This window comes from Theobroma umbraticum, unplaced genomic scaffold (assembly GCF_002168275.2).
Source record: "Theobroma umbraticum cultivar Fairchild unplaced genomic scaffold, ASM216827v3 scaffold_51.0, whole genome shotgun sequence".
Taxonomy (NCBI): domain Eukaryota; kingdom Viridiplantae; phylum Streptophyta; class Magnoliopsida; order Malvales; family Malvaceae; genus Theobroma; species Theobroma umbraticum.
The window spans coordinates 7999479-8009671 of NW_018397260.1; the positions used below are offsets into that span (position 1 = coordinate 7999479).

At 37.8% G+C, this 10193-nt stretch overlaps 2 protein-coding genes across 4 annotated transcripts in view; both read right to left on the minus strand.

The window, feature by feature from the left end:
- Nucleotides 1-8: 8 nt before the first annotated feature.
- Nucleotides 9-7035, minus strand: LOC110416252 (phospholipase D delta-like). 3 transcript variants are annotated; one of them, XM_021428183.2, is made up of 10 exons: nucleotides 4722-7035; nucleotides 4029-4145; nucleotides 3692-3886; nucleotides 3154-3435; nucleotides 3008-3076; nucleotides 2692-2839; nucleotides 2183-2331; nucleotides 1627-1768; nucleotides 824-1056; nucleotides 9-381 (listed from the first exon to the last, which is right to left on the minus strand). In XM_021428183.2, the coding sequence occupies exons 1-10, from the start codon at nucleotides 5631-5633 to the stop codon at nucleotides 88-90; spliced, it is 2541 nt and encodes an 846-aa protein (XP_021283858.1). In that variant the 5' UTR covers nucleotides 5634-7035; the 3' UTR covers nucleotides 9-87. The 3 variants fall into 3 exon arrangements, with proteins under 3 accessions (XP_021283858.1, XP_021283856.1, XP_021283857.1); XM_021428181.2 differs by having other exon boundaries at nucleotides 824-1024; nucleotides 1598-1768; XM_021428182.2 differs by having other exon boundaries at nucleotides 162-367; nucleotides 824-1024; nucleotides 1598-1768.
- Nucleotides 7036-7173: 138 nt separating this feature from the next.
- The window catches only part of LOC110416253 (Major facilitator superfamily protein), a 7500-nt gene continuing 4480 nt past the window's right edge, over nucleotides 7174-10193 (minus strand). The window contains exons 6-15 of the mRNA XM_021428184.2: nucleotides 10180-10193; nucleotides 9908-9983; nucleotides 9511-9597; nucleotides 9335-9415; nucleotides 9121-9153; nucleotides 8935-8988; nucleotides 8806-8847; nucleotides 8388-8466; nucleotides 8240-8310; nucleotides 7174-7865 (exon numbers count right to left, since the gene is read on the minus strand). The exon at nucleotides 10180-10193 is cut by the window's right edge and continues 192 nt beyond it. Of these exons, the coding sequence (XP_021283859.1) occupies nucleotides 7776-7865; nucleotides 8240-8310; nucleotides 8388-8466; nucleotides 8806-8847; nucleotides 8935-8988; nucleotides 9121-9153; nucleotides 9335-9415; nucleotides 9511-9597; nucleotides 9908-9983; nucleotides 10180-10193 (627 nt within the window). The 3' untranslated portion in view covers nucleotides 7174-7775. The remainder of the gene's footprint in view (nucleotides 7866-8239; nucleotides 8311-8387; nucleotides 8467-8805; nucleotides 8848-8934; nucleotides 8989-9120; nucleotides 9154-9334; nucleotides 9416-9510; nucleotides 9598-9907; nucleotides 9984-10179) is intronic.

Here is a 10193-nt window from a genome sequence, read left to right on the forward strand (position 1 = left end):
TTGCCCCACTCTCTTTTCCCCTTCTCGCGTGCTGGACTGAAAGTTGATGAATCCATACGATGATATCAACACGAAAACTTTTGAAGCCTATGTAGTAAGAGCATCAGGAAGCGTTGTTCGAGATCCAAGGACCTTGCCTCCAACATCTGGGAAGGTCTCTTGTCCAGGCAAGGGGCTTACTTCGCCACTGCAATCTACCTCAATGGGGTATTTGAGGAGGTGCCCCTGTAATTGTGTAAAGGACTCGGCTGAGTACCTTTTCCAGTTTTCCTCAGCAATGTTGTTCACACTCTTCACGCAACCCAAACTTTCAGGTTCCTTGAAGAAATAGTCCACCTTCCCCATGTGTTCTGCCCACAGCGACATTCTGTACCCGTAAACCTGCATAGTCATCAATTAATCTGATCCACATTACTTCTCTAATCTTAAGATAGAGAATTATAATCGCATTCAAATAGGCAACCAGAATGATAATGCAGGTATATTGTGGCGTAAATTCTATGGTCTAGGCATAACTTAATTGGTAGGCATGCTTCTTCTGAAATCGCTCCCAGTAAATCCCCCTTCTCAACATCGACTATGGAATAAAACAAGTGAAAGTCTAAGCCTCTTTTATTAGCAAGCATGCTGGTGCACAAACATTAACAATCACTAAAACAAGGTCCTTAGGAAAAAAAGAAAAAGAATGATAGATTGAAAAAGGGAAACAAGGACCTTGTGGACAGCACTTCTAGGTCTTGGGCAATCCCCAAAGCAGGAAGCAAAGTTTGAAAATTTACTGTATAAGATATGAAACCCAAATGACAAGGATGAAGGTTCAAACCTGGCCACGCGGGTGTCTCTTCCTCTCACCCCATGTGTAATGAGGTTGATATGCACCCATCGCTATCTCGGTGTCCCTTGAACCAGCCAATGATCGTTGATTAATATTGGCAGACCCCAATATCACATACTCGTCATCTACTATCATTCCCTTAGCATGCACATAAATCATAAACCGCTGGAACTTCTGTGAAGCTGAAACCTGAAAATAGTGATTTATCTTCACATTCTTAGCTCCATATAAAAGATCAACATCTGAACTTAAAACACTTTTATTACCCAGAAAACTGATAAGTCAGCAAATATTTACTCCTTGCTTCAATCATCTAAACTCCGAATACAAAGATTAAAGCACTAGAATTCAAAAGGGAGCAGAAAACTAAAATAATCCACTATATATCATCAATTAAAACTTACTTGTTGGTCTAGCTAAACACAATTTTGTCATTCCTTTTGTGATTGCTTAGGAAGAGGAAATTATTATCCTATGAGCAGGTTATTTTTTGTGATTTTTCTTGTCAGATGTAGCATCCACATAGCAAAACCACTGAGAAGAATTTGTATCAAAATAAGTAAATATTTAGAAATTCATTCTACTCACTGAGGCAAGTATATGAATGTCAAGAGCCATTAGTCAAGTCAAAAGAACATAGATGAAATGGCTTTAAAATAAAAGTGAACCTGGTTCCACTCTAGGTTGGGACCAAACTGAGCTAACACAAATCAAAGCTCTAACAGTCAATTTAACTAAGGATATAACTTGCTGTTTAATTACCGAGTCACCATTATTGGAGAGGGATGAACTTGACCCAGAAAATTCTTTGGGAATTTCTTCCCGATTACCGAGGCAGTAGAAATTTAGGTAGTCCTGTGGATGAGAATTCTCCATACGCATGGATTTCAACTCTTGTGCTATGATTCCATACATCATTTGAATTGTCTGTCCCTGAAAAATCAAAAACACTAAGCCAAGTAACAAAATGCAAATTGCTAGCAAGGACGAGAAGTCATCTTGCAAATGAATCATCTATTCTTCCTTGCAAGTAAACAGCCATTTACCATAGCCTTGGCAGTTTCAAAAGGTTTAAGTGAACTGTGCCAACTTAATACAAACAACCTTGGCTAGAGCTTAGTTATAAAATTGTTTGCATCACTTCTTAAAGAATAGTACATTGGTGTGAAATTATTTTAAAAATTTTAATAAGAAAAGAATAAAGCTGAAATCAGTGCCACAGAGTTTGATTATATACTCTTCTACTCTAATTCTAGGTGACATTACTAATATTGTTAAGACAGTAGTTTCTTTCATTCTAGTAATAAATGATTGGAAAAGGAAAGAAACAAAATCTAGTCATATTACCTGCCAAAAGAGAATTTCTTGCACGGATGCTGAAGAAGGGACACCCTCGGGCCACATTGGTATAACAACATAAACTGCAAATCTCTCCTTTGCTCTTATCTTACTAGCAATCTTCAATGCCAATTCCATAGGAATTAAATTATCAGCACCTAATCATACCAAAAAGAAATATGACTTCTGAGGAGAAAGATCATCTCTTGGAAACAGAGACCAAAAGAGTAATAGTAGTATATTAGACTTCCGACCATATTTAATCCTCAATTACCAAAAACAATAAGCGTTTTCATAATAATAAGAACACGAATGTTCATGAAAGTTGAACCTCTTCTTAGATTCACAAGCTTATTATTAAAAAATGGCTCTGCATGAATCTTATAAAGCACAAATTTCATAAGAGGGGCAAATAACTCTGTTGTACGAGACATGATTTTCTGAATACTTCTAAGGAACAGTATGGAATGCTTTGAGTGTAAGAAATTATGCAAATAGCAAACAGAAGTTTGTAAAACCTGCTTCTTTGTAAGATGGCCAAGCATATGATGATCCAAGGAAATATTGGTTCTCAATATATATGAAGTGCTGTGCACATCTAATTGCCTGGATGTATGCTGTCTGAATGCTCTTGTCTATCACCAGATTTTTTGCACAAACAAGATTCTGCAGTAAAATAAAGTTGGAATAAATGATCCACATTGCACAAAAATGCAACATAAAGAATCTAATAGTATTTTAAACTAGAAGAAGTACAATGGTAAGTCAAAATATATATAATGAGCTTGCTGTTTCTTTGTCCTAAAGAAAGAGAAAGGAAATAAAAATTAATACCTGAGATTCTGCTTGATAAACATCTTTAGGAAACCCTTTCACAGATCCTGAATCTATAGACCGGAAAACCTGCCAATTTAAAGAACTGGATAAGGGTTAGATCTAATTGAAGTACTTCGCTTCAAAAATGCATTTTAGTAATTTACCTGAACATGCCAGTTCTCTGGATCTCCTTCCTTGGAAACCCATAATGCAGGATCATCATTTGAGACTGATGCAGAAGGGCTTAGTATCCATGAAATGCGTTCTAACTTTATCAAAGAATCATCATGCCACCTAGTAACCCTTTTGAAATGAAGTCCAAACTCTGACCATTTTATAGCTTTCCTCCAACGCTGCTCAAAGTTTGTAAGAATATCATAAGCAGCAGGCCCTTCAACCTTACAATGTAAATCATGCCATGGTTGCCTTGGCCCCTTGGTTCCTGCCTAACAATTAAAAGGAAAGAAAAGACAATACAAAGAAAAAAATTGAATTAGTATGAGCCATTTAGCTCGAAATTCTTTAAATTAATTGAAGATTATATGCCCTACACAGAGGAGAAATTTAGGTTGGAAAAAGTAACAGTACATTTGTGCAGAACCAGGTGAAGTCCTAGTTTGACTGCTAACAGCATATTAAATTTAGCAGATCATATCAACCACTTGAGAAGAGAATGAAAATTCCAAACAATGAGATACTCACAGAAAATGTCGGGTTGTGATAATCATCTCGAAATACAGTATTAAGATCCTGAAATAATCGATGTTCAGGTGTATCATAGCGGCCATCACAAAGGTCCAGACCTCCCATAAAAGCAGTAATCTTTCGATTGTTTCCAGATGCTTGCGAATCAACAATCACACATTTCTGATGGTGTGTAAAAAGGGTTCCAACAACCTGGATTACAAGCCACAATAAAGTAAGTACATGCTTCAGTTCCTAAGAATGAATTTTCTCTCTGGAACAACTATGTTATTTAATAGTCAGCACTAATGATGGAAAATGTGCAATAAGAACTGGACCATAGCATAAAGCATGCCTGTTGCTTGAAAATGCTAAGCTTACTGCTGGCATAACGAGGGGACAGAACACATGAAACAGAAGAGTGCTTGAAAAACTTCCGAGTCTCTTCATCATGAGTTTGCATCACTCCGGACTGCAATCAAACACCTTCCATATTAAAAACTATAACAAATAGCTACCCTCAATCAACAAAGATAAAAACAGAATATTTATGTAAACCAAAATGAAAAACCAAGAGCATCTGATTTCTGTTTTGCAGAAAGGGATCATCCTGGTCGGCAGGAAGAACCCAATTACAATATTAAACTGAAAAAGTCACTTTCTCAACGATGCAGCAGTAATTTTAAAAACAGCCAGCTAATGAAAGGCAAAAAGCTAGCATCGTTGAACAAAAGAGAAACCATCGTTAACAAGTTTTCTTCTTTAGGCAAAAGGACTTGGTATTGCACTGAAGTACAAGGCTTTGAAAACAACAAATTTCCAAAATTCAAACCCCCCATCATTCCTTTATGCAAAAGCCTAACGCAGAATCCAGAAACAGAGGAATACTACAAATTTCCCGCTAGAAAGACAAAGATTTTTCAAAAGCTAACATCACTAAAGACTAAAGACAAGACAAAAATGTTGAAAAACCAACAAAAAACAAAGAAAAGATTCCTAATATTTGCTAAGAATATTCCAGAAAAGAGAATAAGGGAAAAATACATACCGTGTTAATGAAAAACTTGCTATGGGAAGTCTTGTCATCCCAAACCAACAACAGAACTCTGACCCCTTCCTGCGACTTGTACTTGAGCAAATCCCCCAAACTCAAATTCCCACCACTTGGCAACGGCCTCGTCGGCTCTCTTACAAGCTTCACCTCGTGAAAAATGGACCACCCGACGATGTAAACCAAATGATGCGCTTCTAGGATTGCATGACAGATATCTTCCCAACACGGCTCGTGCTTGAACACGGTTCCGTTCTCCAATTCAATCTCCGGTAGCATCGATTCCTTCACGTGAGCGTCTTGGTATAAAGTAACGGATCCCCCGTGCCGAACAGGGAAATAACAGTTTCCAATCCCGAACTCGGTCGGGTTTGCCTCCATTCCGTATCTGTAAAACGGGATTTCCTCGCATTTGATGAATCTCATTTCCAGGCGAACCGCGCAGTCAGGCTTTGGCGGTTTACCGTAAGAGCTGATTATAGGGAACCAACCGCTAACGGTTTCACCGGAAAGAACCTTAACCGCTGACACGGTTGCGACCCCGATCAAATCGGCGCCGAACACGTCATTATCCTTAACGTGAAACTCGACGTGAGATGCTGGGTGCGCCAGGGGGATTTTGAAGCGCTCGTTCCAAATCGGGTTCTGGGAATTCGAAATCACGCGCGTCCGTGCCACCGTGGCACCGGCTAGGCAGACCGTTACATAAGGGTCGCTGGTGATGATTTTACGGTGGTGGTGATTCTTCTTCCGTCTAGAAAACGGGGCTCGACACGTGTCGAATGCTGTTAAGCATCGACGGAGTCGCTCCGAGAGTAAATCCATGTTCGGCAAGCATCGAGCTTCGATGATTTTCAAATCAAGGTCGCCATGCAGACGTACAATTGAATCCGAAATATCGTCCGCCATTGAATCAAATCGAGATATTTATTCAAAAGCCAGACGAAAAACAGGAAATTGTGGAATCTAAGTAGATAAAATAACAATGTGAAACGTAGGTAGGTGAAAAGAAGAGTCAGGTTTTGCTTTTCTTGTTTTTGGTGGTTAATTTTCTTATGCTTTCGCGTTGGCTATAACCAGAGGAACAACAAATCTTACTGCCGCATTCTGTAAAATTGGCGTTAGGTTCAAAACAGCAGAATCCGGTTTGGTTTCTCCGACCAAGCCAACGGCGACAACCGAAGGCACTGACAAGGAACAGAAAACAAAAAGTTAACGAATTTGTTTTGTCATGTTAATGATTCGTTTTTTTTTAAAACAAAAATTTTTCGATACACGTGGCTGTCATTAACCTGTGGGTTTTGGGTAGTTACATTTATCAGATTTTGCGAAATCATGGGTCCAATTTCTCTTCTTTTTTTTTTTGTTTTAAAGAATAAGATCAAGTTCCTGTCAGATTCCAAAAGGCCAAGCTTTACAATACTAGCAAGAAAAACAGAAGGGGAAGTTCCATAATCACATCAAATTCAATCCAAATTAACTTCGAATAAGAAAGCTTGGAGACTGGTTGGTTGTGAAGGTGAGATATGGTGAACGGACCAGTTGACAGAGGCAGAAAGAAGTTGTGGGGTACTAAACATTGATGGGAAGCATGAGCTTGAACATTTCCTAGTTGTCAGCCACGTGGTGACAGCGTTAAAACCGCGTTTGAAAATTCGCTACGCTACTTCACGGATACTGCATCCTTGGCCTGTGGTTAGTTGCTTCTCCTTGTCAGCTTTCATGTTTTAGATCTGCTTTGCCTTCCAACTCCAGCCAATCAAGTCTGATTAACTCGGAAGTTTTGTTAATGGGAAAAAGCGTTTCTGTATGAGATTTCCTTTTCTGACAGATGAAACGCGTGAATCCCATACTTCCCATAGTTCGTAAACCCCCATGGGCCATGGGTGGAAGGTCATCAGAGGTTGGCATTCAGTGTTCTCATGACCCCATGAAGGGAAAATAATTGTTCAATAAAGTAGAAACAGAGGGAAAAGTGAGTTTTCTCAAAAAGGGCATTGAAATCTTTTAAGCTTTAATCATGTTAAAGAAATCATATGAACAAGCGATGACGGCGCCCGCTGATAAGAGAAGAGAGAGAGACACACACGGGGCAGAGAAGATCCAATTTGTTTTTGTTTTCCTGTTTACTCTTTTCACAGAGAGACTTTTGTTTATTGATTTTGAGCTTCCATTTGTGTTAATGGTGTTCATCATACGTCACCTAGTTTCACCTTCTTCATATATCTGTAAATATTGGAGATTTAAAGATTCACGATTGGAAATAACATCAGCATGAGGTTTTAACTTAATTTCTATATATTCCTTTTGAAGCAAACTTGGTGTCTGATCACTGTTGATTGAGAACAAATCACAGTTAATACTACCAAAACTTACAGCTTTTTCCCCCTTCTTCTTTCATTTGATGTATGAGAGGGACATTAGACCTTGCATTAGAAAAAAAAGATCCATCACCACCCATAAATTGAAGCGTTACTCAACCATTTTCATCAATGGTTTTTCACATTTTTTGTGATAAATTTGAGAAACATCAACAAGAATATCATTATATTCGCATATGCTCCCAACTCTTGCATTTCTTCTGCAGGAGGCTTTCATTACATGGCAAGCAACCTGCTTTGTCTCTCTCTACTGATTGAAACTGACTATAATACAAAGTTCAGGGGATATTCCCAACTTTAATGATATAAAGCAGTAACACTATCATAGTAAATGAGCCACTCCCCAAAAAAAGGAAAAAAAATAATCATAATTGATGTGCTTTTAGATCTAGGTAACCAGCATTCAGTGTGTCTCTTGCAGATGCAACTGAAATAAGGCTCCTTTCTGCAGCACCGAGCAGGCTCTATATCTATACCAAGTCAAACGGTTTGAAAGCTACAGCTTGTACAGCTATAGAGGACCATTTCAACTTGAGAAGTTCTACTTCCAACATTTCTAGTCGTTACACTAATATTTTTGTACGAATTGTTGAAAGATTTTTGCGAGTAATGATAACCTCCAGTAAGGAATTATTCAGAGTTTCAGAGTTTGGAACATACTCATCCCTTGTTAGGCTTCCATGCAGTTGTAGTTGCTAACTCTTTGACTTGAAATTGGAGGAACGGCCCTTATCATGAGACTCTGGAAGAAGGCTACCATCTACAAGAAAATTGTCTAATTAGTAACTGTACCCCCAAGCAAAGAAAGAAACCAGAATTTGAAAGTTCAATGGACAGTCACTATGCTCTGATGCTTTTGTCAGATAATATTGCTAATATACTATGGAAAAATAAAATAGCTTTTGGTGGCCAAGGTCGATTACTATTTGTCTAGGTAAGCAGCCGGAGCATTCATGAATTGCATTTGTGCACATCCTTGATTACACCTGCCCCAAGCAGGTAAAATGGACTGCACGCAATCATTTTCAGAACTCCAAGGAGGAGGGAAATATGACCAAAAATATTACTCCCATAACATGTGTACTGGTACATAGATGAAACGAACTACTCATCATAATGTAATAATGCTCTTACCGAGGCAAACCCAACGCACATGATACTGAAACCAGGGAAATAAAATGGTGCTCCTTCTGACAGGAACAAAGCTGGAAGAATGAGTTAACAATGTCAGTTTTTAATTTAGATTGAGCCTAAGGATAAGCTGAATTGAGTTTTGAGGAACCTGTTAGAGGAGAGAAAATCAAGGGAGATGCAACATTGGCAAAGGAACCTATGCCTGAAATGAACCCTTGAGCCTTTCCCTGAAAAAGGGTCAAAAGGAAACAGGCATTAGTCTGTTTTAACAAACACGAAACAAAACTGAAGGACCTAGTCAAAGGTGGATTTGTAATACATGGCATATTCAGATCAAATATTTGATAATCAAAATTTATCTTACATTTTGTTTCTTCGATTTGTCATTATATTCTCAAGTAAATTTTCTTGGTTATGTTTGATTTCCTATACAGTTTATGTGGAACCTAGTTTAAGCTCCATTTCACTCACACCATGGGAAAGGAAAAGGCCCATACTTGTTTAATGAAAACAGGATTTATCTTCACAAGACTTTCGCTAAAAGAAGCATATCTACCAAATAATACCTGCTCACAGGGCCCAACTTGTTTAGATACGATGCTCCGTATCTGCATATTTAAAACAAAAATTGATCACAAAATATGCTAGAAGACATGCTGAAGATTTTGTAAGAATAAATGAAGTAACAAACTTACACATGGCTGTGAAAAAACATAGAATAAGGAGAACACAGCTGCTGCATAAGGTACCTGCCATTTTACAAAAGTATAGGCCATGGTAAGATATAACTTAAACTAGTGGAAGCAGAGGGAGAGAGTCAATCATATTAAAAGTTTAAAGGAAAACAAAATTTTGAATGTCAGTTAAGTTGCAGGAATTACCCAGACGGACCATGCAATGCTATAGAAGAACATCTGCATTCAAGCCCATAAATTGTTAAATAAAGAATTAAAATAAATTATAAAGACAATAGTTTATGCACAAGATCATCACATGTCCAGTTACAATATTAATATACTAAAAAAAAATCAGTCATGTGTTAATGGAACAAACATGTACGGGCTGTAAATTACATGGAAAGAACATGTAGCTTACATGTGCACAGTTGAAAAAAAGGCCTATTGCCAGCAATCTCTCCTCTCCGAGAGCAGGAGCTAATATGGGCATGAGAAGCAGCTGCAAGATGGCTTCAGTTTCAGATCAACTGGAAAATTGCAAATAAATGAAAAGAAGAATGCAAATGACTTAAAAACAGAACAAAAATATCATGCCTGGGATATAGTCCCTGCAACTCCAGTAATGACCATTAAGTCAGCAAACTGATCTTTGTTGAAGTGAAACCTGGCCTTTAAATAGTACTGCACAGGAAAGTTCAACCGGTTCATCTTCTCAACTGGAGTCAAATGCTTCACTTAATTCTTTATGAAAATCATTCAAACCTTTTGCAAACACAAAATTTGCATTTCTGTTTATAACTTGAAATGGTAACATTGGTCAAGTTCATGAAATCGATTATTAAAACTTATTAAACAAAAACTACATGGAAAAATGAAACAAATGGATTGATAGATAGATTTGTAAGTGACAATTTAGGAATCCAATCTTACAGCCACAGATTATTGTACAAGGAAAGAGTTTTGTGCAACTCATATGGGATTAGAAAGGTACCAATAACGAAGCATGGAGGCCCACATCAGAGAGATTGCTGAAAAATGAAACAATTGCCGCTTGCGAAAGTGTCAAACTGCACATTTTGCCATTCAGATAAGAAACATTAGGTACTTACTCTAAGAAAAATCAAACAGCAACAGCTTGAAGTATAAGGCTTATCAAATTTGTTTTGGGTAATCTCTAAACGTCTCCTTCTTGTCAATTAAGAAAATTGAGGCAAGGATAAAAGAGATGAGCAGGTTATAGGTGTTGAAGGAAATTTTAGACACCTGCTCTTCAACAA